Below are 27981 nucleotides of genomic sequence, written 5' to 3' on the forward strand. Positions count from 1 at the left end.
TCCTTTAAATTTAGAAATTTATTTTGTTTAATCCACAAGCTTTATAATAGCTTTAGTTTTTTAAAAAAACAAAAAACCCCAGTGAGAACATGACAATATCCAAAGTTCAGGCCCTTCAGGCTTTCAGAGATCACAGCTCTGAAAGTTTCACACTATTCCAAAGGACCGTAACAAGACAAAAAAAAAAAACTATGAATGGGGCAACAACAACATTTCACAGAACAAAACTGTATGCCAAACTCTGCTGAGATTGCCGATTATGGAAACTAATTTAAAAAGAAAACAAAGAGGGAGGGGGCGGGAAAGAGAAAAAACAACAACAAATTAAATTCCAGCATTCCAGATAAACATCATTATAAACCCCACTGGCAAGAGCAGCAGGTTACCATGTAGACACCGTCCTCAAATACTAATCCCGGTTTTAAGCATAGACAATACAGGCAAACAGAGAAATCTGAGAATTTGCAAGTGTTTCTATGCAATTTCTTTGATAACTGAACAGACCACAAATGGCCTAGGGCAAGAAATCAGATTAGAAACTCCATAAGCATTTGTACAACGGCATTTTAGAGGAACTGTGGGATCTGTAAGCTTCGTTTTAAAACCCTTGAAGGGAAGGGGAGGGAGAGAATTCCTTACTGCATAAGAAAATTCTAGTGAAACCATGTCAACTGTTGAAGGAGGTCACTAGTACACCGTGAATGCTTTTTTGTAATGAAGATCCATGCCTTTTTTTAAACATGAACTTCAACCTAGCAATTATTACAACCAATGTTAAAGTCTAAAGCTCAAACACATTTTAGCAATTTGAAATTGAAGTCTGAGTACAAACCAAACAAAATGTACATTATATCAAATGCTGCTTCAGCCTAAGATGGTGGAGACGCTTGCGCCTTCCTCATTGACCTCAGAGCCTTCTCACGCAGATGCTTTTCCAAGTCATCCAGGTTATCTTCTGCTTCACTCTCAGTCTCCTTAACGCAATGGAAAGTCAGCAATTACTTCTATAGTCACAGAATATGAGCCTGAATTAGATTTGGCCAAAGAGCAGAAACTTGCATGATACAAACAGCAAAATTCCTAAGTTTTTTAGACTAACACTATCAACATGAGGAATTCTAGTTTGAGACAATGGAGCTATATATAAAATGGAAAGAAGTATTAATAAGTATCACACTTTAGCAGATTTTGGTGAAACACAATCTTTTTTTGCCTTTAAAACAGGGATGGAGGACCTCTGACCTACCAGATGTTGTAGGGCTACAATTCCCCAAATCCCTGTCAACTGGCTATGTTGTCCAGGACAGATGAGAGCAAGAGTTCCACAACATCGTGAATGTCACAGGCTCTCCACCTCTGCTTTACAAAGGTCAAACAAGCAGGGCTTCATTCTCATGGTACAAAGCCAGCCCCACGGTGTATTACTAGGCCTTGCCTGCATTCTGGTGTGCCTCTAGCAAGGATGTCAAACAACCTCCCTCCATTCTGTACTGCTAGTATGAAAACATGCCATCTCCTTCCCTGGGACAGCAGCTACGCTTGCTGGGAAGATCATAGGTTCCTCCTTTCCAGATTCTCTCATCACAGCTTCCATCTTATGTTTTATATATGAACTTATGTTTTATATCAGCATGTTTCAATATTGACAACTGAGAGAGAGAGTAGATGGACAGTAGTGAAAGGAAGCCTGAGAACAGCAGCTCAAGCCCCAGCCTTGGTCTCTTCAGTTGCTGGCCCTTTCCCATGTAAGAGCCTCACGCAGGCCAGAACTATGCCTCCTTAAGACAAAGGTTCTCAGGATGCCAAATACGGCAAAAAGCTGATCCCATGCAAGACCACAGCCTGCAAATGCCTGGAGTACACAGCTCGTGGGTATATTCAAACAAAGGTATTCTTGAACTGTACAAGGAAGAATGCAAGCTTTGTGTGCCGTTCTAAAATAGTTTGTAATCTGATTCCTGGACCCTTAATATTTGAACCATTGCCAGTCAGTTTCCAACCCACCACATGGAATATAGAAAAGTGGTTTATAAATGTTTTGAACAAATATTTACCTTTTGGGGCTCCATATTTTTCTCCTGGTCTTCCTGTGCAGACGTGGTAAAAACAGTCATTGCAGCAGCAACTGCAGCCTTCTCTTTCTTATGCTTCTTATGCTTCTTGTGCTTTTTATCCTTTTTATGCTTCTTATCCTTCTTTTTCTTCTTCTTCTTGCTACCCCCTTCCTGATCAGAATTCTGTAATGTTAAGCAAATTGTTTTGTGAGTGTTCGCTTTGCTCTGTTTATGGAAAGCCTGCATATAAATGTTTTAAATAATGTGAATTTGAACATACACCACAAAGCAATACATTCCTAGACAACTCCCTGACAATGATCACTTGCCTGTATACTGGCAAAAATACAAGCTTTCGCGTTTGAAATTAAAGCAGCAGGAATCCAGTAATAAAGTAACTGTCAGTCTAGCTTGGTAGAGATTCACAGCTGCATTAGACCCAGCAAACATTGTTTCGGTCAGCGCAAGAGAATGGTTAATTAAACCACATGCATGAATCGAGAGGTGGCCATCACAGTTGCACTGGAAGATACACACCCTTACTGGTGATGGACTTGGTGTAGGACTTTTAGCCTTCTTTGCAGGTGCTGGTGGCGACCAGTGAGCAGAAGGCGATCGAGATCGAGCAGGAGATGGAGGCACTGGATGTTTCTTAGGAGGTGGCTCAGGAGATCCTGAAACAGACCTGGATGAAGATCCCCTTCTCACAGAATGTGGACTTGGTGTGGAAACCCTTAGGAAAAGAGGTAAAAAATAAATAAATCTTGATTTCCATGCTAAGAATGATGGAATTCAATTGAATATGCAAATACACAAGTTTAATTTAAATGTTCTCTAAGTACAGACTTTATCCTACAATTGAAACTTCAAGCCCCCTTTCCATTTTTCCAAGATATATCCTTTCATGGCTTTCCAAATGAAATCTCTTTTTTATGTTTATTACAGCTCTAAAACAATTCATTTGAATTTTAATGTTACAACCAATTTGTACATTTTTATCTCACGTGGACAGAGGTCCCTTGTGACATTTGTATGGTTTGTAGGATTTTTAAAAAAATAAATACTGAAATGGTACATAAATATATGTACATAATAAATCATGATCTTTCCCAGAGGGTTACTCTTAAATCAAAACTATATTGTTTTGACAACTGAATTTTTTTTCTTATGTTGGTTAAAATTTAATAAAGACTTATTTTTAAAACTATCAATATTTAGTCAAACTTTTATGTGCCCTTTAAATAACCTCCATGTTTTCATTTCTATTTTTTAAAAAATTCCAGTATATTAAATTTACTCCATTGCTCTAATTATTCATTTTGTTATTTGCTCTTATACCAGAGGTTCTTGGGGTTTCTCCCCATTTTTTTGTCACCAAGGTATGGTCAGAAACCAACATATTCCCAACCATATTTTAATATTTGACTGGAATCAAGTATGCTACAGTCGACTGTAGGATCAAGAATTTATATTCTTTTAAGATTTTGTTACAAATAAATAACCACCGATGGAACAGATGATAGAAATGTGCTGTATCCAACAGAAGTCAGTCCGAGAAGATCCACTCAAATTAACGAACATGACTAACTTAAGTCCATTAATTTCAATGGGTCTTCTCCAGTGTTCTGTCGTGAAATTTCATGTCTAAGTCCGATCAAACAAGTTGGTATTTGGTAGGGAAATTACGCAATACACCTCAGGGTTGGTAATATTCTCAGAAATTCCTTAGTGGCCTATCCAAACTGCTTTTCAAATATCAAAAGCAGCCCTTTGGCTGCCAATGAATTACTCACTTCTTAGACTTTTTCGGCTCTGGGGTTCTCGAGACTCTTCTGATGGGCCTGGTGCTTGGTGATGGAGAATGCCTTCGCTGGGGAGAAGATGAAGGTCCCCGGCGCAGCAGCGGGGGACTTGCAGAAGGACGGGAAGGCCTAGGCTGTGGCGAAGGAGAATGCCGTTTGTTCTGCAGAGGGGAACGGGCGTCACGGTTGGACCTGCTGGGCGGAGATCCTTTCCTGTGCTTGGAAGATATTGATGGCGAGCGTCTCTTTGGGGGTGGAGAACTTCTTTGTTTTGGTGGTGGGGAACGGGAGACTCTAAGCTTCGGCTGTGGAGAAGGAGATGCCCTTCGTTTGGGAGGAGGAGAAGCCGTCCTTCTCTTTGGAGGGGGTGAAGGAGAGTATCTTCTTTGTATTGGAGGAGAATATCTTCTGGGTGTGGGAGAGTGCCGGCGAGGTGGTGGTGATGGAGACCTTAGAAACAAATATGCAAAGTAATTTAAGGGGTACATGAAGGTGTTTCCAAATAATAATAGAGAACTGTGTGAACAGTTTTACTTTGCTATAATTGCCTGTAAATGCCACTGCATAATTAGAAAGCAATACCTCCTGCTATTTATACAATTTTTCTAAATGTTCTATAACATGTTCACTATCTTTTTTTATTTAAATATGCCTATTGAAATAATCTTTGTAAACCACTGTTCCATTCACAAACAGATACCGTTGGATGTCATCTCTAACCTTTAATTGTGATCATATTTGTGGGCTGTTTCACCTGATTTATTCTTTTATAAACTTTATTGAAACCATTGGCCGCTTAAAAGCTTAAACTAAAGTAAATACAGTGGTACCTCGGGAAAAGTACTTAATTCATTCCAGAGGTCCGTTCTTAACCTGAAACTGTTCTTAACCTGAAGCACCACTTTAGTTAATGGGGCCTCCTGCTGCTGCTGCGCCGCCGCAGCACAATTTCTGTTCTCATCCTAAAGCAAAGTTCTTAACCCAAGGTACTATTTCTGGCTTAGCGGAGTCTGTAACCTGAAGCGTATGTAACCTGAGGTACCACTGTATATAAATACCTTAAGAAGCATCAATAGTTTCATTGCCAATTTCAAAATAATTAATATTGATGCCTCTATCAAATGTTGATGAAAAGCCATTTCTAAGTTAACAGCACACTTTTTATAGAGATGTGTGTTTCATAAGTTGGTAAGTAGCAAGTATTACCTTCGGCGTGGTAATGAAGGTGATCTACGCCGTCTTGGAGGAGGGGCAGGGGAAGGAGAGCGCCGTCTTCTGGTAGGCAGTGGCGATGGACTGCGCCTCCTCCTACTAAAGGAAGGAGAGAGGGGAAAGGCTCAAGACAGATCCTAGAGTAAGAAGCATATGCACAATAGCCTATGTACAAAGTAGCTTACTGCTGGCCAAGGCAACATCATCCTGCCCTTCAGCTATGATCCCTTTAACAATTGTTGCCACTCAACCATTGGGCTCATAGTAGTAGCCAACAAGCACAGAGGACAGGGCTTAAACAAAGCCACATGCCTAGCCTCCTGGGATCACCAGGCAAGTTTTTTTTAAAAAAAGAAAAGAGGATCAACTAATAACTAGCATAGCCATTTTTAAGCAGACAGGCTAGCAAATACGTGTGTCTTTGTGGACACACTTTCAATGCTGCTGTAAGGTGACACATAGACAATATGTTCTGCTACTATCAGGCCCTCTTTCCTCCAATTATGATTCATTTAATTTACAATATAATCCTGTTGTGTTGCGCACGACGGCGCCGTGTTTATGAAAAGCAACAATGCTGACTGATCCACCACATGCTAGCATGCCAACACTAATGCAATTCCCTCAAGGAGCAAAACTGCACTGGCAAAACAGGGACAGACCTTCAACTTAAATGATTCCCTTCCAGGCACAGATGTCACAGGTACAGAAGCAACGAGAAGCCTGTTTAGGTGACAACTGAAGTGTATTTAAGCAGGCTTGTCCAAGATTTTAGCTCAGCTCAGTTTCAATATGCATATAAATTTAATTTTCCCTTCAAAGGCATATGGTGGAAGTGATAGAGAATTCACTTCCAAGTCACCTGTGCCACTTTACTTTTTTTTACTTTCTGCCTCTTTCCCTCCACAAACTAGGATCCTCTGATCACCACATATGTACATAGCTGGCAACATCCCAAAGTACCCATGTTTCATGAAAAAAATTTACATAGCTTTCTCAGAGACTTGGGGTGTCTGTAATATTAGAGCAAAGTGAAGCAAAACATAAAATTGTACAAAAATAATCCTCAATACAAGTACACAATGTTGTGATGAATTGGGGTTTCTTTTGTAACTAGAAATTTATAACAATGCAGAAGCTGATGTAATAAAAACAAAAACAATCCACTTTCAGTTTTACAGTAGATCCTAAACAAATATTTTAAAAAAACCCTGAATGTAACCTTTTTAACAACATCATACACTGCTGCTTTCCGTAACACATTAAACTCTATTTTAAATAAATAAATTAAACTCTATTTTAACTACTTCTGAATATGTATTTGGAAAACATCAAATGTGCATTGCTAGACTGTCATCTTGTTTTATTATCCCATTTTTGTAACTTTATTCTATTTTTCATTTCCTTCGTAGCTGAATTGGTGGCAGAGGTGATCAAAGCAGAATTAGGAAAGAGTAAGGTGCACCCGGCTCCCTCCTCCACCACCACCTCCCACAGGCTTAGCATCCCCCCACTTTATTTTTTACATGGTAGGCCTATGTTAAATATGCAATAAGTACTGCCTGCAATATGTTACAGTGCTGCTTTGAATTGTTTTTATTTGATTAATGGAAGCCACACTGGGCTCCTTTCCGGAACAGTGTGTTATAAATTTGACGTTAATAGTAATAGTAGTAGTAGTAGTAGAAAATACAACCTTTCTAAAAACCCCTTTAAGACTTAATCCTAATTAGCAGATTAACCTGCTAACTGACCTTTTAACAATTGGCAACTGCCACCTCTTTCCCATCTGCATCCTGACAGCAGTGGAGGGGAGGGAAAAAAATTGAGAAGTCAAACATCCCCCAGAGTTACTTGCTAGGATGAATTAGCAATTCTTAGCCCCAAGAAGCTCCCATTATGAATCCTAACGATTAAAATCAGCCAAAGTCATTAAAGTAAGTGGAACAACAGAAACAACATCGCTAACACAAAACATTAACAGTCATGTTCTCAGTTTGGGACAGGTGCTAAATTTAGTTCTGACTGCAGAAAATACAAAAGCAAAACAAGCTCCAAATGATATAATAAGGTGCTCAGAAAACAATGGCACAATGGCTAGAAGTAAACGCCAGTATAAAACAAAGGAAGTTACCGAGGGGAAGAATCTTTCTGCCACTTTCGTGGAGATGGAGAAGGGCTACGGGAATGCGAGTGTCGCCGGCGTCTACCCACTTCACCATTCTTTACGTTTGACTTTTTCAGCCGTTCTTCTTCGGATGATGACGATGAACCAGAATCTGTAAGAAAATGAAAGACTCTTGTTTCTAAAATGCAACACAATAATGACTTTAGAATTAATGATATTATTTTTAAATGACTCTATATAAAGCAGCTAAATTCCGCTAATTTTTCTTTCACAACTTTTTCAATAACCAGTTTAAAAGGAAATCAAACTCTGTGAATGAACCCCTTAACAATAAAAAAATCAAAATGCAGCAAACTTCTGTAGAATAATTATTAGCAGCTTTACAAATCAATTTGTGCAATTATGTATCTGTGGCTGATTAAAGAGTTTGAAAAAAAAATAATCTTATGGATTCTGTTTTCAAACATCCTCTCTGCATGGATTCCCAACTCCACCCACATGGCTGTCCTTCTAAAACTGGCATGTTAAGAGATATTAGGAACCAGAAGTAATCCAAACTTTAAGTATTATATGCTAGCAGGCTTCTCTAAGTTCCCATTCAGTTCACACATAAAGCCTACTTTTATAAGCAGCCAGGTGCCATTAGCTCCCAAGGGCAGTGAGCCAACAGTTTTTAAGGATGTGAAAGGAAAAGATTAAATTATTTCAATCTAATTTCAATATAGGGCCATACCCATGAGCAATGCAAGCAGAGAGGGAAACACTGTCATCTGGTTAAGATGTAACAATCTCATTCTAACCAACCATGGCTTATTAGTTCTAAAATGAGCACTGAAGCAATGCACTCCCTTTGTGCTTCAAATGAAAGCCTACATCTGAACTGGGAAACCCAGTTATATGCTGTGTGAGAGGAGGTAGGGGAGAGCAGTGCTCAAACTAATAAATCAGTGTATTACTATGATATTGCTGCATCTAAACTGTGCCTATAGCTGATACATTAGCCCAAAATACACTTTTCAAATGCCTACTGAAAGATCTCCAAGGAAGCAAAAAAATGCCCTACTAATACTCAACACGTCACAGAAGGGGATAAGGCACTCTCTTGAGCCATTAAAGGCAAACATCAAATACCTTACACCAGCTCCAACAAACCAACTACAACTCTCTAGGAAGGTGCACCTCATATTTTTTAAGAACCAGTGATTTAAGAAATAAGCCTGAGGTACAGGAGTGGGGGCGCCTGTGGCCCTCCAGAGGTTGCTGGAAATTTTAGTGTCATAATACCGTATTTATTCGAATCTATTGCTCACCTTTTCTGGCCAATTATGTTGTGAAAATAAGGTGCACATTAGATTCAATGGCACATTTACATTTGCCAGCAAATACTTTTTTTGGTTTCAATGTTCTGAAAATTGAGGTGCGCATTAGATTCGATGGTGCATTAGGCTAGAGTAAATGCGGTATCTGGAGGGCCACAGGTTCACTACTGCCGCAGTCCAACACCTGTGAATTTTGTGTACGCAGCTATCTTACCCACAGATGCCACTCTCTATTCTAGCAGGGGCCTTTTCTCAGCAATAGAAAATTGCACCTCACCCCTACCCCTAATAACTGCAATGGCCTACAGAACAAAAGTTTATAGGGTTAAAAGCCAGCCTCCTAAATAGAATCTATGAAGGTTGCCACTAATTTCAAAATGGATGAGCTGGTAACAAATATTAAAGGGCTGGGGGACAGCCAGCCTGCAGGCAGAATTTGGCTAGCCAGACTCTCTTTTGAGGAAGCCATGGCCAAACACCCAGCACCTGACATTATATATGACATCAGGTGTGAAGCAGGTAAGGGTGGGACAATTAGGATTTCAAAGTGAGCTTCCAGTTTTTCCTTTCCATCAGCAGTTGGGAGGGTGGTAGTGTGCCTTGCTCAGAGAGGGGAAAGCAGTTTCCCTCCCCCAGTACTACTCTTTGAAGCTCCAGACACGAGAGGCTCAGAGCAGTTCGGGGCTGTTTGAAAGCCCTTCTCCAGCTGTTTGGAATATTTGAAGTCCTGACAATTGGGGCTTTAAAGCACAGCACCAGCTGATGTTACTATGGGATCAGGTGATTGACAGGTAGGCAGCCCCACAAGTGGGGAGATAAAGTTCTGGCCCACTGGTCAGAAAAGGTTCCCCACCCCTGAAATGCTGGATAGAACCAGAACAGTCCACATAAAGAAATCCAAGCGACTTAGCCAAATTATAGGTTTGCAATAGAAGCCATTTATAACAACTCATATTAGGACATTATTTTTTTTGTACACTTACTTGGGAAGAGGCCCCAGTAAACAAGAGGGAGCTTATTTCCAAGTATACATTACAAGGATTCAGTCTGCAAAACTATAAAATACCGTACCAGATGAAGACTGCTGGTTCTGCCTTCTATACTGCCGTCTTTGTTGCACAGAATCTGCAGCTGCCATTTTACCACCTTTGTCTTCTTCTGAAAAGTGTGCAAATTAAAAGAAAAGCACATTGAAATATTATATTTACAAGTGTGTTTCATAGGAAGTGTTTTTATACTATGTCAGACCATTGGTCCATCAGAACTGTCTACCCTGACCGGCAGTGTCTCTCCAGTGTCTCCCTACCTAGGGATGCCAGCAACTGAACCTAGGACTTTTCTCATGCAAGGCAGGCGCTCTACCACAGAGCTATAGCTCTCCCTCTGTTAACAGTAACACTATGGAATACATTTCATATTCACAGAGCACAATCTCAGGGCTCTTTCTTAAGACATGGTTCTTTTACAGTGCTTTGGATGTCAAGAGAGTCTAGAGATGATTATGTTTGAACTGCTGTTGCTTTTTCACTCTTTTGGTTATTTTTGCTACATTTTATAGTGTTCTTAAATGGTTAGCCTTATTTTAATGAGGCATCTTCACATAAAAAGGTACACACTGGGCACCTAATGCACCAAAGTCACACAAACGACTCCCAATATCACAGAATCTCAAAATAACTCCGTATTAAAAATGTAAAGACATAAATTGAGGAACTCACCCGATTCTGACAATTCTACTTTTCTAGGTTTCGGTGCTGGTGAGGGAGATTCCCTTTTTTCAATACTTTTACGTTTCGGTGCTGAAAAGAAACAAATAAACAGAATTCTGAGGAAGAGCCAGGAAAATATTGGGTATATATATAGTAACTTATACAGTAGTGTTAAGTGCCCTAGGAGCCTTCACAAAGCATATGTGATTCACGTCCGCCTGCCCCAACACCGTTCTGGTGCAGATCCAGATTCAACTCTAGGAAAGTCACTATCTTTCAGCCTAAACTACAGCATAGGAGTTGCTGCAAGGATGAAATGAGATAAAACTGCGAACAGTCCCAAGCCCCTAGGACAGGGCAGGTAAGAAACTCAAATTTAAAAACATGCCCCAAAACTTGTCAGATAAATCTTCATTAGTGCTCCCTGTAAAAGGAATCAGAGGGAGAGTGTATAAAATGCTCTAACCACATCCACTGTGCTGTAATTTGAAATCAGAACTTACATCTGAGGTCACCACCATTATAGGCTAATCTACAATGATTGTATTTTTTAAAATCTTCTAATGGTGGCATTTTTAAACATAAGTGTGGTATAGTACAAGCAAAGGAACTGTTACAGCCTTTGAAACAGTTACTAAACACTGCCAGCCTGCCACCAACGCTTCCACGGAACTCAATTCTCCAAAAGAAGCAACTGAGGTTGATCCCTGTGCTCAACCCACTCATGCAGGTAGCTGCCCAAGAAAACACAGAAGTGTTTTCCTTATATCTAGGAGCACAGAAGTGATGTCATGTGAAATAATGCTATTGGCTGCTACTGGTGTGCATGTCAAGTAGTCCTTACAGCAACAAAACCTAAATGTACTTGTATACCATGGTAACTACACCAGCTCTCTTTTGAGCTACACGTGTGGCAATTGTACTGTGCTTAACTTACAGATGTACCTGGCCAGCAATACATGAAGTTTACTGCCTGCCTTTTCTGGCCGTCTAGCTTAGGGGACTGGTTTTGGGCTGGAGAATAAAACACAGATGGCCCCCTAACATTTTAGTATTTATTATCTATCTCTCTCCCCACAACCTTTCCACTTTAAACAGGCAGGCGTCTAAGACACTCCACTCATTAGATACTAAAGAGCTATACGAAGCCCCATACACACAATTAAGAGCGTCTTGTAAAAAAATTAATTTACTTCTCTGTACCTGAGGTTCTACTGGGAGAAACTGAGCCTCGGCCTTTTCTTGCACGGTTCGATTGCTGAGGCGTCGGAGATCGGCGGGGCTTTGGGGGTGGAGTTAGGGGTGGGGAGGGGCGGTGCCTTCGCCTAGGAGGACTTGCTGAAGGTGACAGTCTACGTGTCTTACGAGGAGGGCTGGAGACAACTCTCTTAGGTGGTTTCTTTGGTGGAGATCGGGAACGTGAAGAGGAGGAAGAGGAACTACTTCCTGACAAAGATGCTGATGATCGTCTCCTCCTGTAAAATTCAAGTTGACATCAAGTATTCTCTGACTAATCATAAGAAGACACTGTAACCAATCTGCATTGTCCTGCTTTCTCAAAGATCTTACTAGCTTCTACTACGATATTTCCACAAACAGTTGAATAGCACTTTCAATTTAACACATCCAGCAGACCTAACTTAGTAGTTAGTGATGGGAAAGGTTTCAAGTGGTTTAGGTGTTGGATGGTCTAGAAGTATTCTATTTAAAGGACTGAATTAAATGGACTCTTTCATTTAAGAAACTTGTCTCAAAAAAGCCCAATGCAAGGGGATTAAAAAATGTTCCTTCATGTTTGGAAAAACCATCAGTATTGAGAGTTTAATCAGTCAAGTTTCTTTCAGATTACACTTTAAAGTAGGGCCTCTAGAATTCTGCGGCGCAATTTGTGGTCAGTTCTGTTGCTATCATGTACCTGCTGACTCCACCTTTGGCTGCAGAATTCCTGAGAACCTGAAAAAAAGAAACCCTGCCCTGAGCAATTTAGTTTTTGGAAGTGATATCACAAAGCTAAACAACTACACTTGTGTTAAATTTTCAAAAGTTTTTCTAAAGTCCAAGTGCTCAGTATCCAGTCACAAAATTTGCAAAGCAATATTCAAATGTCAGTTTGTCTGTGCACATAACCTTTTGTAACATAATGGCATCCTATGAAAAGAGTAGCAATGAAGTGAGTGTATGTTAATTCTTTAGGAGCAATGCTTTCAAACGGCATTCTGTAGGAAATGGGGGTTCTTCCCCAAAAGGCATTTGGGATGCTACTACACAACTTCACTGCAATGTACACTGTCAGGTGTACCTGCTATTCATGCAGCGGTGACAGGGTCCAACAGGTCTGGTCAGTGCCCAACATAAATTATGTGCCCTAAAACATGTCCCAGAATCCTCTGCAAATGCACAGAATTCCATGAAAGAAAAATGGTGAACAAGTTACTGTGAAACAAGCTCCCCCATGTTTTAGGATGTTTAGGTACAGTCTGTGGAAAACAAAGGCTTCTTAGGAGGGTCAACCTTAACAAGAAATGCTTTAAAAGTAAAGACATCTGTCCTATTTGAATCCTAAAACATTTTGCTTTTACAGCTGACAACCCCTACACTGATTCTTTGAAAGTACAGTCTCAAAAATAGTTCAGAAACAAATACACTTTCTAAGAGACCCTGGCCTGGTGGAACGCTCTCTCACATGAGACCAGGGCCCTGTGGGATTTGACATCTTTCCGCAGGGCCTGCAAGACGGAACTGTTCCACCAGGCCTTTAGTCAGGGTTCAGTCTGATTCTTGTCTTTCTGTATAAGAACAAGCATTAAAGAGGCCTCCTAGCCCGCTCACAGGTCCTTTATAAGACCAGTGGTAACAGTTGGCCCGGGAGAATATTAACCACTCTCAATTTTATCCGTGGACGGCCATCTGTCCAGATCTTAATTTGCTCTGAACTAATTTTAAGATGTATTTTAATTAATTGATTGCCTGTTTTTATGTTCTTTGTACACTGTGTTAGTTTGGTGATGTTCGCTGCCCTGAGCCCAGCTCCGGCCACGGTACAAATAATTATTATTATTATTATTATTATTATTATTATTATTATTATTATTATTATCATTATCATCATCATCATCGTGTCAACCTACGCTGAGCATTGGATATATTATTTAAAAAGACAGGCCATGGAGAATTGTAGAAATGACAGCGTTCAGTTTCCCTTGATGGCAACTTTCATGGTATTTTATTTATTTATCTCTTCCTACTGAGGAAGTCAGGATGTAGACAAAACAGTCTCTTATTTTTATTCAAGTCTCTTATTTCTCTGTATATCTTTCATCCTGAACACAAAGAGGAAAGTATTTCATGACCAGTTTCAGACCAAATAGGAGACTGTTTCTGACTCTCATCTCCCTAGATTGAAGGGGGGTGGGGAATGAACTGAAGCAACTAAAACATTACTATTGATACATCCCTTAAATACAGGTGACTCTTGCTTCTAAATTAGAGACTCTCACCGTCTCACAGGAGATCTACTCCTTCTGTGTCTGGGTGGAGGTGGAATGCGTCTTGGTGGGGTTCTTCTCCGAGGAGATGGGCGTCGTCTTGGGCTAGGCCGCCTTCTTGGTGAGTAAGACCTATCAATTCATGAAAATTCAGATACTAAATTTATTGATTTACAAGGCCAAAGCTTTGCCAACTCTCCAACTGAAGGGAGTTCCTTATCAGTGGAGCCACACTCACCTAGTATATTGCTGCTATAAAACTTGGAGCAGGACTGGCCTTCTGTTTTGTCTCAGTGTAACAGGAAGATTGCAAACACCTGTGTAATTACCTGGCCACACACTGCCATTTACCCCTCTGGAAGCAGAACCCCTATTGCTTTGTTGCTGCAGGAAAGCTCACAACAGATACCTGGATGCTTAATGGTGAGAAAGGGTCCTTCCTCAAAGCTAAGCATTCTACTGAGATGGTAATGGAGAAAGCCTGTGCCACTGCAGTACTGATGCAACAATATATAACAGTTTATTATTCCTAAGGTTAAAGTAGTATTTGGTGCAGTAAAGGAGCAGGAGCTCTTCACATCTATGTCAGTCAAAATGTCTTTCTCTGGAAGCACCCAGCATGCCCTGGGAAGTCTCAGTACACAGGCAACAGAAGACCAATCGAGCGCTGAAAGAGACCAGTGTGTGTAAGCAGCAAAGCAGTTGCTCTCTATGTCCTGTACTGGCCCCGCGCGGATAACTATCAAGTCCTAATTCATATTTACAAGAGTGGGGGCTGTTTTGACATGGTGTGATCACAGGCTGTTCACATGACCACACACATGAAGAAACAACATGGAATGGTCCAAACTCTAAGAAATGATAAGAGGACAAAGGAGGAGGAATGCTTTACCATTTTTTCATCCAAACTGGATGAGGTAGATGTGACTTAAAAAGAACACATATGCTGCCCAGCAGGGCAAAAACACCTTTCAACCCTCTAACCTGGATCGTGATCTATGACGCCTTCTTGGTCTTGAATGAGATGCAGACCGTGAGCGAGACTTTGACCTTGACTTGGATCGGGAAGGAGTCCTTTGACGATTCTTTTCCTTTTCTTTCTCCCTTTCTTTCTTGGAAATTCTTTCTGGAGATGGCTCCTTGGTATCTGGCACAGGCTCAATTTTGGGGACTTTCAAAATATCACTGTTGAAATACATTTTGAAGATTAAACCAAATATTACAATTGGAGGGAATTTTTTTTTTTAGATAATTTAAGGGTGCAATCTGCAACACTTAAGAGACACATGGCAGGGAATTCTAGAAGAGACCCTTTATGTTAGCTAAGAACTCTGAACCAAAACGGTATGTCCAGTGTTCTATGAAGAAGAGATTTGTTTAAGGCACTTGCACGCCAAAAGCATCAACTCCCGATTGGTAGATTATGCCTCAGACAAAGCTCCTGGCACCTTCCATTCCCATGTTCAATCTTACATTTTCACATGTCTGTAGTATTGTTAGGTTATGTCCAACATGTATTCAAAAAGTAATGAAAGCAAGCCAGAATGATGAACAAATAACTAAATAAAATTGGTGTAGAATTACAGCTTTCTGAATTATATGCACTACTCCACATGACATCGAATATCACGTTTCAGAGTAATATGAGAACAAAACTAGAAAGGAAAACTTCTCAACAAGTAGATATACCTAGTAGATGTGGCCTCCTGGATCAATGTTTCTTTTATTTTGATTGAAGGTTCTGGCTCAGGAGTCTCTTCTTTCTTTTCTGGTGCAGGAGTAACACTACGACTCTTTGTTTTATGGTGTGGGGATCGGGAATGGCTGTGTTTTCTCTCTTTCCTGATAGGGGATGAGCGTCTTCTAGGGGAAGGAGACCTTGATTTGCGCCTAGGACAAAGTCAATTTATATTCAAGTTTCTTGTGGAATTTGAAAAATATATTAATATCCAATCCAATTATCCTTCTCACTCTTGCTACCTGCTTATAATTTAACTTTGCTGTCTGAAACAGCATTTATATACAGATAGGTAGCCGTGTTGGTCTGCCATAGTCAAAACAAAATTTTTTTTCCTTCCAGTAGCACCTTAAAGACCAACTAAGTTAGTTCTTGGTATGAGCTTTCGTGTGCATGCACACTTCTTCAGTGTGCATGCACACGAAAGCTCATACCAAGAACTAACTTAGTTGGTCTTTAAGGTGCTACTGGAAGGAAAAAATTTAGCATTTATATACTCTGTCACTTTCATTTCAAGTAATAAACCCATCTTTTTTTTATTCTTCTTGCGTGTGAGCTTCTGGTGAGCGCAAGGTTGAGGGTAAACGTTTATAAGTAACAAATGCACACATTATAGCTCTAGCAAAAAGATCCTGAAGATCTCAGCTTAATATTGGGAGTTTGCATAGATGATACATGGGCCATGGACACAAATGTAGGTTCAAATGTACACCTTGTAGCACTGTTAACTGGGAAAAATAAAATGCTTTAGCCAGAGCATTTAGACTTCAAATACTAAAAGATACATTCCCAAGAAAATTTAACTAATAGAGCTGCTCTACCACAGCTTCAACACATGCAAGAGTCATTTGGAAAATAACAACACACACACATTTAAGTAATACCTTCTAGGACTTCGGGATCTGTCCCTCTTTTCTCTATTTTCTTTATCTTCCTTGTCTCTCTTATCCTTGTCTTCATCTTGTTTCTTCATGGAAGCCAATTTTTCCTGTTCAATCTGAAATAAACATTAATGTGCCCTTAATTCAGAAGCACGGGCTGAGAAGAAAATGTTGAATCCACTGAAAGAATAAATATTAACACCATACACATCGATATAGAGTGTTCTTCATATAGTGTGTTCTGAATGCTTCAAATGCATTATCTTGTCTTTACAACCACCCAATAAGGTAACCAAATATTTTCCTCAAAATGCAGAAGTGGCTTGTCTAAAGTCATCTGGTGAGGTCAAAGCAAAAACAAACAAACAAACAAACAAAAAACTGATCTGTAGACTTGTGAATTCATTGTTCTATGAATAAACCGCTATGCTACTTTAGCTCAGGTACATTTACATCAAGAATAACACAGAGCTGAACAAATGCATTCAAACCAGGAGGCTCAAAGAGGAAAACCACTAAGACAAATTACACAATGACATGAACATTAGCAGAGAGTGAAGTGTCTCTGCCACTCAGTAGATTACTGGAAGCCATAGTTAAAACTGGCTGGTTAGGCATGGTAAGTGGATAGGTGCTAACTTTGAAACCCCACGTCAACCATAAAATCTCATAATGCTAAACTGAATTAGTATATCAAATATTAAAATCATTTGTATAAGCCCAACTTCTGGTGTACTTTATTTCTAGAGTCACCTGATAATTAATATGCTGCTACTATGATGTAAAACATTTAAAGCACTAACAGGATAGAATAGACTGCACACACTTTGTTCTGCGTTTGGGGAAAACAGCTGACAATGGTAGGACAGTGGAAGGACAAATTATTTACAATCAAGATCAGACACTGTAAAACGCTGATTTATTATTCCAAACACTTGGGGTAGCAGAACTTGAGCTTTTAATGCCTTCAGAAAACTGAAGATTGATATAACGTAATGAGCCATGCCACACTTGGAACCTGAGAAGGGTGTTTGCCATTGTTGCTCTTTCTAAATAGTTAAATACCATGCAATTCTGGGAGCTAAAAAATAAGTGCCTTGAGTGCAGAAACTCAAAAAGGAGTCATTCTTCAGAGTAGAAGTGAGCACGAAACCAAGTCCACAACTTTCACCGGGGTTATGTTCTGGGCATCACACCTAAATCCAAAGTCATGTCTAGTCTAAACACAATGGGTTCAATGATTCAAATACATTTTTCCCAGAACCCCACCCCATTTTTATTATGTTTATTATTTGCCATGCACATAAAGCTGACTACACACGTTAAATGTGCATAGGTTGTGGGCTTACTGTACACAGCAGATGATTTGACCACCTTTTTGCCGGGAACACCAATTATGTGTACAAATCAATACCATGTTCACATTTCCACACGTGATCTTTCGTAATCACATCTTTAATAAAACAAACACTCACAAGACCTCATCTTTCTGTAAAAGGAAATAACTGTTCACCATGTAACAGAGTTGGTGAACTGAATAGTTTTAAACTTGTACTGATTATTGTATTAATATTACACTTAGGTTGCAATTCTAACCCTGCTTACCTGGGAGTAAGTCCTACTAAATTCAAAAGAACTTACTTATGAGTAGTTATGGTTAGGGCTCTCACTCTTAATATCTAGAGTTAACACAGTTTCTGTTCAATTCGTTTTCGTTCAAGCCCCACTTTTGATCTAGAAAACTCCCAATTTACTTAAGATGCTCTGTGGTTTGTCCAGAGACATTTTACAAGTTCATATTTGAATAGCGATTTGAACCCATCAACTGGCACTGTTGAAGTTTACCTGTCTCTGTTTTATTTCTTCTTTCTTCAGCTCCAGGAAAGCAGATGGAATACCAGCAATGTTTTCTTGTGCACTTAACAGTAGTGGCCACAGTTCTCCCATGAACTCTCTAGCATTTTTCCCATTCAAAAACCCAGTCAGGTTGATTTGCATCATTTTGGAATCTGGATTCTGCAAAGAGATGTGACAGGAAGAAATACAGGTTATTTGAAAAAAAACAAACTCAGGTAAGTCATTTTAATTTTCACAATCTTCTACCATGGGGCTACAGTATATTAAGCTCATTACTAGTTTAAAAAACTTGCCCTAAAAGTTGCTCAGCAACATAGTCCTAACAGTTTACCAATTTTCTCTTGTCATACCATTTACATTCAAAATGGCCTGTTAATCCTTTGTGGATTTCATAAGCATTTTGGTCTCTGCAGCCGCTACAGCTGTGGGGCATGAATTTAGTATAGCAGCATCATAATAGTTGATATAAGTTTCTTTGTAGTTAACTTTCTAAACATTCTTCCCCAATAGACTTTGGTACTGCTGCTTGAAAATATTTTTTTGTTTTGTTTTTGTTTACTGTGATCCGTACAATGGACAGAAGCTGTACACTTATTTAACATTACAGAATCATCATCTACAATAACCCTGCTGTGTCCTGCTGTGAAAACTGAACAAAAATTTATGCATGCATTCTCTTACTTTCATCAGCAAACTAGACTAAGCCTTCACTGACACGTTTATGGAATGAAAGCTGCCATATCTGGTTTTTATGACATTTATGCAATGCCCACAAAGGATTAAGAGGTCAAGTTTGGCTCACAGTATAAGTGGGCACTTTATTTCTAACATTGTTGGTCAAAGCAACAAGGTCCATATAACAAGCACAGCTCAACAGCACAAAGCAAGTACAGATTCCAGGTGTCTTCAGTTTCTTCTTGGAACTTTGGGGGGTTTGGAATCGCCAAGTCCCCTGTAGAGAAAGATGTTCCCTTGGCTTGCTTCCGACTCCCTACTGCAACTCAACCACCTTGAGTTTAATGTTATATCATTTATCTAAATTGCAAAAGACGAACAAGCAATAATGAGTACACAACCACAAAAAGGAAAAAAAGTTGTTTTTTTTAATTCTAAAGTTTAAATCATGCTTTGTACAAAGGGGAACTAAAACTGAATATCTAGGTTTTATTACACTAATACATGTTAGCAAGCTACTTCCCATTATACATTCTTACTTTATTTAGCTGATCCCTTAAATTTTCCTCCCCAGTTACGATTTCTATGCAATTACATAAACAATTCCAAATATGGCTGTTTTAACAAATAAAATCTTACATTCAAAATACACCATGACCTTTTTTTAAAACAGCAATACCTTTCTCAGTTGAAATGTCAACTGTTCAGTCAAATCATAAAGATGAATTCTTTGGAAGAAAGATTGAGCATAATGTATATTAGCACAAGAGCATTTCTGCCATTAGTTCAGAGAAAATACTGTACTGACTCTTGGGATGCAGTGGCAGATTGTTTAAGATAAAAGACTGAGTTTATGATGAACTCAGTTTCATTTTTGAAGTTCATGTTACACAACTGGTAACTGTTTAGCTGTATTCCAGTGGTGCAATTCAGTTCCATTAACTTAAGATGGGTGTCTTGCCACTAATTTCAGTGGAAGGTGGCTTACACTTATAAGGTTTCGTCTTTAGCAACCTGAAGCGTATTTTTACTGTAATTAATATACCACCCCTCTATCCCTACTGAACACAGCCACAGTTCTATACAGAGTAGGTCTCCACTGAACGCCTCTTACCAATTTAGAACTGCACCTTATGCTTTACATTTAATCTGATCTAATTCACAACAATTTCAAGAGCAGTGTAAAGCTTTGCCCAATGGCTTTCTGCTGGATGCTTTGTCAGTCTTTGGTTCGGCCACTTTACACAACTCACCTCCAAACACACACTGCATCATCAAGGGAGTTGGTCAGAGCGACATTGGACACTCACTCTGCTGTGACCTAATAAGGTGATGGTGCTATACTTCAGACGCAAGGAATAACTTCCATTTTGGTTCAGGCCTTTTAAATCATAAATCACATCATCATTAGAAAATTGCTGTCAAAGTAGCTTAACACGTAACAGCAAAATCAACACAGTAAGTCTGATTTTTCACCTGAGTAGTTTTGCAAACTATGCACCTTCACTAAAACTGTCAACCTTAACAAAATGTTTTACAAGTTGAATTTATCCACAATATACATTGTAACAAAACCCCTCCTAATTCCATCAACTGTTTTTGATAGAAAAAATTCAGTTTTGGCAGAATAATAATGCAATACATTTACAAATGTGTAAATACAACCACAGCAAAATCATTACCTTCACTTCCAACTGGTTGAATATAAATTCAATTACTACATCATCTTCAAATCCAAGGATTTCCGTTACTCTTTTTGTTATCCATGGCTTGATTACTTCCAGGTTTACTTTGCTCATGTCCACCTACATTGATCAACCAAAAACATGAATTATATTTAATGCTAACATTTCTTTTGTTCAGTCACTTAAGACTTCTGGTCTCCAACTAGCAGTCAAATAACACAAGTTTTTCATGCCATAGCAATGCACACAAGCACAGCAAGCAATAGCAGTGCTTGGAAACATTAGTTTTCTAGTTTATCAGTAGAAGGTATTAGCTTGATACTTCATTGAAACAGAGCATTCTCTATCACTTTAAAGTATCACTGAAGCACCACCATATGGTAAACCATATGCCTGAATTTAAGCTGGTGATGCAAAGGAAGAATCAGGAGTGCACTTAAAGAGTGTGTTCCTGATGCTTCTTCATTTTAGTTTTGCCGTGACATTTCTTGTGCCTCATGCCACTTAGAACATCAGGTGTGGGACAAGTGGACACGGACTGCCCAAAACGGCTTGGGCCCACTGCTGATCTAACAAAGCTAGTGGCAGCCCCCATTTTCCTGAGAAACCATGATTTAAAGACTGCAGCTGAAATGGTTTATTCAATAGCGAATTTGTCTTTGGACTCCAGGCATGAAACTATTCACAGTTCTTTTCTAGAGTTCTTTGCAATGGGGTGGAAGCCTTGACTGAAAAATGACACAACTTCGTGTTTGTATCCCAACATAAATTCTCCATTAGCTTTAAAAACTTATTCTATTTAAAGTGCAAGACAACAAGTTATTCTTAATGCCCTATTAACTTTAGCTCAGTTAGTTAAATTCAAAAAGCATCTTCTGTATTTATTAAGGTATTATTTTTTTTTTAGAATTCCATATCACTCTCCAAATACAACAAACTGAACATACTTTCTTTTCCAGACATTCTGCAAATTTCAGTTGCTTTAGTAGCTTCTTCTGTTTGTTGCTGAAGCGGTTGTCCTGTTCAGCGCTAGTTCCCTGTAAGAATAAAACAACTGAGTAAATTTCAAATACAGTTAACTAATTTAATAAAATACAGTTAACTAATTTAACTAATCAAAGATATTTCTCGATGCTAACTTGTTGAGGGCCACAGGTTTCTCATCTTTGCTGTAAGATTTATTACCATCTATGACTCAATTCTCAACAGCAGAATGGCATTAAACCTTAAAATGGCCCAACAATTCTACCATCTCCACATGCAATCCTACATGCCACAAACTTTTAGAAAACTGTATAGCTACCAAGCAATCTCTCAAATAATTTCCAGCCAACATTAGAAAGCAACTTAAAAATTTCACATCACTAGCTTTTTAAATATCTTAAGACTATAAATAGGATTTGACAGGTGAGCTATCAAGTAATGGGGATTCAAGCTTCATATGAATTACTCAGAAGGTTAACATCATTCAATGCTGATATTTTATATATAGAAAATGGAAGCAGCAGGAGGAGATGGGAGAGTTTGCCACATTCTTAATAAAAGAGAAACTACTGCATTCAGAAACCTGTTAATGGACCAATTCACTATGACAGAAAGCCGACCAAAAAGAGAAATCCCATTATCACTGGGCCTTATCTTTCTTGCACCATATGTTCTGAAAGTATGTCCTATTGGGATCACATACACCCTTTAAAGTGTACAAAGATACAGGGAAAAATCCAGTATTATTCTTAGTTTTAGTACATGTCCACTGATTTCAATGGGTCTCTTCACTCATGGTTCATTTCAAAATGCCTTGTTAAACATTAGAAAATAGATTTTACTGATAGCACATTTTTAAAAAAGAATTGGCACTGGGTACTTTTCCATTCATTATAATAGGATCCCTTAGTAAGTAAAATGCAATAAAAAAAAATTAGGGGATGAGGAGAGATTAAAAACCACAATACAACTGACCACATGCTAACAAGTATGTACATGGAGTATGAAGCGGTTCAACCTTTACAAATGTTTCTAATAACTGCTATGATTTACAGCAACCCCAATGGTTTGGTGGGTGGGAGGGTTAAAAACTGAGTTTTGTATCCAATGTTAGGTCATACTCAGAACGATTTAAATTAATGGAAATCTTAGGTCAGTTAATTTCAATGAATCTACACTCAGCAAAACTTCGCTGGTTACAAACCACAGTCCAGTATTTTGCACACCACAGAAGCTAACAATACTTGCATGCATGTCTTTAAAAGCTATATGCAGAACAGGTAACTGTTGAAAAACTAATTCAGAGAGTAGATGTTTTATTACAATGTGGTTAGATAACATAAAAGCTGGCTGCTTATTATTCCCTCTCTTGGAACAGAGCCACTACTATTACCAGGTGCTCTGGTATGTTGCTCTATGATTAGCAAAATGTATCTCAGACTAGGACATAAGGATTAATCGTTCACCAGTGATCATCTAGGTACCATTTGTGCAATGCTAGGAGGTGTAACCATCATCAAAAGAGTGCTTCGACCTTCCTTTTAACATTCTGGGTTTGCCTGAATTGCCAAACACAACAGGTCATAACATCCTGTCCAATCAGAAGATCAATTACAGCAGCAGAAAAATCCAAGGATAAAAAAAAGATACTGGGCACAACACCAAGTAGATATGGTTCCCAAAATTTCAAGGAAGCTCTTTATCAAACCAAATATTTAATCTTAATGAAACATCCAAAAACATCAAAGATAGACAGTCTGAATGATTTTCGTCCTGTGGCGCTGACACCCATTATAATGAAATGTTTCGAAAAACTGGTGAGGAAGCACATCTTATCTTGTCTGCCAGTGGGACTTGACCCTTACCAGTTTGCGTACAAGGCAAAGAGATCCACAGAGGATGCTGTGGCAATGGCTTTACATGCTGTACTGACTCATTTGGAGAAGCAAGGGAACTACGCGAGACTGTTATTTGTAGACTTTAGTTCTGCATTTAATACCATTCTTCCACATAGATTGGTGCCCAAATTATTAGACCTGGGACTTCCACCATGTTTGTGCAGGTGGATATTAGACTTTCTATCAAACCGTTCCCAAAGGGTCAGGTTGGGTTCCCACGTCTCTGCGGATCTCATCACGAACACGGGGACGCCGCAGGGGTGCGTGTTGAGCCCGCTTTTATACACGCTCTGTACAGCTGACTGTGCCCCCAAATACCCGAGTAATAAGATCATTAAGTTCGCAGATGATACAAAGGTGGTTGGTTTAGTTACAGCTGGAGAGGGGGAGACGGCCTATAGGAAGGAAGTTGAGCGGTTGGGGGAGTGGTGCAGGAAAAACAACTTACTGCTTAACTTAAATAAAACAAAAGAGATCATTGTGGACTTTAGGAAATGTAAATTGAATATTCAGCCACTTATTATTGAGGGGAAGTGCGTGGAACAGGTCTCAGTGTTTCGATTTCTGGGAATGGAGTTGAGAGACGACCTAACCTGGGGAGAGAACAGCAAAGACCTGGTGAAGAGAGCACAGCAGAGGTTATATTTTCTGAGAATCCTCCGGAAAAACAATCTCTCAAAGGACCTGTTGATGGCATTCTACAATTGCACTGTGGAGAGCGTACTAACTTATGGTCTGTGCGTGTGGTTTGGGAGCTGCACGGCCAGGGAGAAAACAATGCTATCCAGGGTTGTAAAGACTGCAGAGAGAATTATTGGGTGCACTCTTCCCACCTTAGATCAAATCTATGCTGCCAGGTGCCATAAGAAAGCGGCAGAGATAGCGCAGGATAGTACGCACCCCGGAAATGATCTCTTTCAGCTTCTGCCTTCTGGAAGAAGGTATAGGGTTATAAAGGCCAGGACTAGCCGCCTGAAAAACAGTTTCTACGCTAATGCAATTCTGGTTCTAAACGCAGCATAAGGGGTCACTGTAGTATAGTGTATTTTAAAATGGGGTTTTAGAGTTTTTAGGGGTTTTTGAATGTTTTATGTAGTTTTGTAGTAGTTTTATGTAGTTTTCAATTTCATTGTTCCGCAAGGGACAATGACAATAAAGATATCATATCGTAAAAAAACATGATTGGAAAAGCTTACAGTAGCTGGATTGGTGAGGAAGCTTTTCATTTACAAAATGTGCTCAAAAACATGTCACCTTCTGGGACTTTTTGGAATGTGTTTTCCATTTAAAAAGGAATTTTGTGCATGCTCAAAGATACAAGCTGTACCATTCACATAAGTTATTCTTTAGAACTTAATGGGCATCCCAGCCCTAAGTATCTGTTACCACTATCATGCTATCTTTAGAAAGCAAGAGCTATTTTCCTGATTCCTTGTGATATGATTTCCACTTTTTGTTAACAAAAAGTCTGGAACTCTATGTGTGAAGTTTCTTTTCAAAGGAAAACATATTCTAAAAATCCCAGGGTGAAATGTTCCCAAGCATATTCACAATTCCTTTATTTTACGAATGAAATACTCTCTCACCAGTCCAGATGTAAATATATTTACTGTCTGTGTAAATATATTTATTTATCTATTTCATAGGAAAGGCTATATTTTATGACTTATTTGTGAGGGAAAAGACTGTGGATGCAGCTGCAGGGCAATAGGTACCTGGGAACAAGGTCCATGCATGTGTGACTCCTGTAGAACTTGAAAGTAACCACTATCAAATGACACCATGATGCATTAAAAGACCGACTGCCACTTACACAACAAGAACACTGTTGTGTAATACTATATTTGATTATGGCCAAAGAATCAGTGGTCAAATACCTGGTCAGTTTGACAATATTTGATCAGACAACTGACTGACTCCTCAAACCTGAGAACCAGAATGCCTTTTAACACCTCAAAAAATAGAGCAAAAAAGTTTACTAGTAGAGACCAATATTCTCTCCCCTAACACCATCTAAGGGCAGTGTAAGAATATCACAAAGTCCAAAGAGTCAGTGAATAGTGTTGGCCTAGGAACTGGGAATGTGGGATAAAATTCCAACTCAGCCATGAAATTCACTGGCTGACCTTGGGCCAGTCACTATCTCTCAGCTCACATGGTTGTTATAAGTATAAATGAACAGAGCCACACATGCCACCTTGAGCTCTGTGGAATAAAGGCAGGATATAAATATAATAATCATTATCATGATGTAGGATCAGAGCCTCTATAATGTACTGTAGTACGTATACAACAGTACCTTAGGATCATTTCTTACTCTAGTTTACCATGCTGGGGAGCAGGCATCAGTGCAGGTTTAACATAATTCAAGTTTGTCCACAAACTCATGCTGCCTTTACTACAGGTTGGTCGCCTAACATTATGTAACAGGACTGCTGTTATACCCCAACGCTAATGTTTTCAAAAGTTTCTGGGGACTTTTATTAAATTTCTTCATTTTTTGGAAATATTTATATACTGCTTTTCATCATACCAGATTTCAGGGTAGTGAGCCTTCAGATTCTTCACAAGATTGGAATTTTTCTATAAGATGAGTCACTACTGATATGCTCCTGAAATTCAACTGCATGGAAGTGGTTCCATATTCAAAGGCTCTACTGCAATCAACCTGATACTGGAAGACTCCCCTCAAATCTGAAAACAACTGATTTGGGTGCATATTACACAAACTTTCCAATGCTCACCAAAAAGACAAACTAAAGCAAAAAAGTTTACTCCACACATTTGTATACTTGTGTTTTGTCTGTTCTCTTGCAGGAATAACAGAAAAGGGACTCATCTGCTGCTGCATAGTGGAATTATCCCTTGGATTTTAAAAAATGGACTTGCATTTTGGTCCTGAATCAAGATTAGGGATTTCCTCAGACTAAATATGTTAAAGTAGTGTATTGTTACTACCAAAGTACCGTGCTTGTGTCTCTTAACTGAGTTCTGCACAGGACATTTACAGATATCTCTTTCACTTCGCATAATTTTTGGCCCTATTTCCATCATCCCCATTTAGATGCACGGGTTTTCAATAAGCTTGTGAAAATTAGGTATGCAGATGTACATGTGTGTGTACAATAAGCATCTACTCCTAAAAGTATGATTAGCAAAGACTACAGAGCAGGGATTTACATTCAAGTAGGTTGCCGTGTAAGTGTGACACAGTCAAAATATATATAAAAAATTGTCCAGTAGCACCTTAGAGACCAACTAAGTTTGTTCTTGGTATAAGCTTTTGTGTGCATGCACACTTCTTCAGATCTGAAGAATGCACACGAAAGCTTATACCAAGAACAATCTTAGTTGGTCTCTAATGTGCTACTAGACAATCTTTTTTATATATTTTATCAGACTGTAACTCCCATCAACCTCTGCCAGCATGGTCAAAAACGGTGGGAGCTGGAATCCAACAACTGGAAGGCCGCTTGTTCTGCACTGCTAGTCCAGAGCAAAAAATGTACACATTCGTATCCTGTACTTAAATGTATGCAATGGTTTCCATATCTATCTTAACTCTCCCTATTCATGAGTCTAACGAAACAAGTTCTATCTAGTCCACACAAATAAAAAGTGCATAAAAAGGCTTCCCAAGAGGAAAAAGAGCTCCAAGATCGACGAAACAAAAGCAGGGTGGGCTTGGGGCGGAGAGGAAGGAGATGAGGGAGGTAAACGAGGGAATAGGCTGGATATTGAGGCTTCAGAAACGTATTGACCAACCGTGTATATCCGAATGAAAGGGACGATTCGTCCTCAAAGCTATTAATGGAGGAAGGGACGATTATTAATACCGCCGAGAACTAAACCTAAGGGTGCAGGTTTAGGGTGCATGTGGGATGAGTTAATTTAAAAGGTGCGGGAAGGCCCAGGCGCCTCGGGGCCCTTCGCTTCCTCCTTCCTGTGGGCGGGCGACGGCTTCGCAGCAGCGGAGACAAAAAGGAAAACCCACGAGAAGAACGACGGCTTCGGGGGCGGATGAGGAGGAATAAAGAGGCAGACAGAATGAACAAAAAAGGGGGGCAGCGCGTGAGGAGGAAGAATCCCCCCCTCCGTTCGCCCCCCACCTTCGCGTTTCTGCCTCGCGCTGGAAAGAAGCCGCGCGCCGCCGCCATTTTCTCCGCCTCGGCTCCACACACGGGGAGGGGAAGAGAAAGGGCCGGCCTGGCTCGCGTCAGGCGGAGGTCCGGGGACAGAGGACGCGGGCGACCCCCTACGCCGCCCTACCTCCAGCCGCCGCCTCTTCCCCGTCCCTCCCGCCGCCGTTGCTTTTCACCCCGGCCTCAGCACTTACGCGGAAGAATCCCGCGTCCATCTTGACTCCTCCTGCCTGGCCGCAGAGAGCGCTGCTCCGTCTCCCGACATGCACCGCGCGGCAGAAGCGCGAGAGCCCGTCCTTCGCCGCTGCCCCCTCGCCCCCACCTCCTCTGGCTTAGTGAATCATCCTCCTTGCCGTCGCCGATCTCGTCACTTCGCGCGGGAATCAGGGGAGGGAAAGCAGTGGGTGGGCGG

General features: G+C 39.9%; 1 protein-coding gene across 8 annotated transcripts; it reads right to left on the bottom strand.

Moving 5' to 3' along the window:
- Nucleotides 1–27981, bottom strand: SRRM1 (serine and arginine repetitive matrix 1). Of its 8 annotated transcripts, none has more exons than XM_053398760.1 (19): nucleotides 27764–27980; nucleotides 21493–21582; nucleotides 20543–20665; nucleotides 18174–18344; nucleotides 16332–16444; nucleotides 15399–15599; nucleotides 14694–14894; nucleotides 13722–13841; nucleotides 11428–11699; nucleotides 10234–10314; nucleotides 9587–9673; nucleotides 7203–7347; nucleotides 6823–6864; nucleotides 5063–5167; nucleotides 3848–4306; nucleotides 2592–2787; nucleotides 2055–2237; nucleotides 847–974; nucleotides 1–266 (listed from the first exon to the last, which is right to left on the bottom strand). In XM_053398760.1, the coding sequence occupies exons 1-18, from the start codon at nucleotides 27782–27784 to the stop codon at nucleotides 870–872; spliced, it is 2715 nt and encodes a 904-aa protein (XP_053254735.1). In that variant the 5' UTR covers nucleotides 27785–27980; the 3' UTR covers nucleotides 1–266; nucleotides 847–869. The 8 variants fall into 8 exon arrangements, with proteins under 8 accessions (XP_053254735.1, XP_053254741.1, XP_053254738.1 ...); XM_053398766.1 differs by lacking the exons at nucleotides 21493–21582; nucleotides 27764–27980 and adding exons at nucleotides 19077–19220; nucleotides 19540–19588; nucleotides 20114–20241 and having other exon boundaries at nucleotides 1–974; nucleotides 20543–20650; XM_053398763.1 differs by lacking the exon at nucleotides 847–974.

This window comes from Podarcis raffonei, chromosome 8 (assembly GCF_027172205.1).
Source record: "Podarcis raffonei isolate rPodRaf1 chromosome 8, rPodRaf1.pri, whole genome shotgun sequence".
In the NCBI taxonomy this organism is placed as follows: Eukaryota; Metazoa; Chordata; class Lepidosauria; order Squamata; family Lacertidae; genus Podarcis; species Podarcis raffonei.

Bases quoted from the DNA above. Each gene is read 5' to 3' on its own strand.
- SRRM1 (XM_053398760.1), bottom strand. From the start codon at position 27,784: ATGGACGCGGGATTCTTCCGC. The intron at 18,345-20,542 runs GTAATGATTTTG...ATCTCTTTGCAG, and splicing joins TCAACCAGTTGGAAGTGAAG to AATCCAGATTCCAAAATGAT. The intron at 16,445-18,173 runs GTAAACTTCAAC...TGTTTATTTCAG, and splicing joins AAGAAATAAAACAGAGACAG to ATTGAACAGGAAAAATTGGC.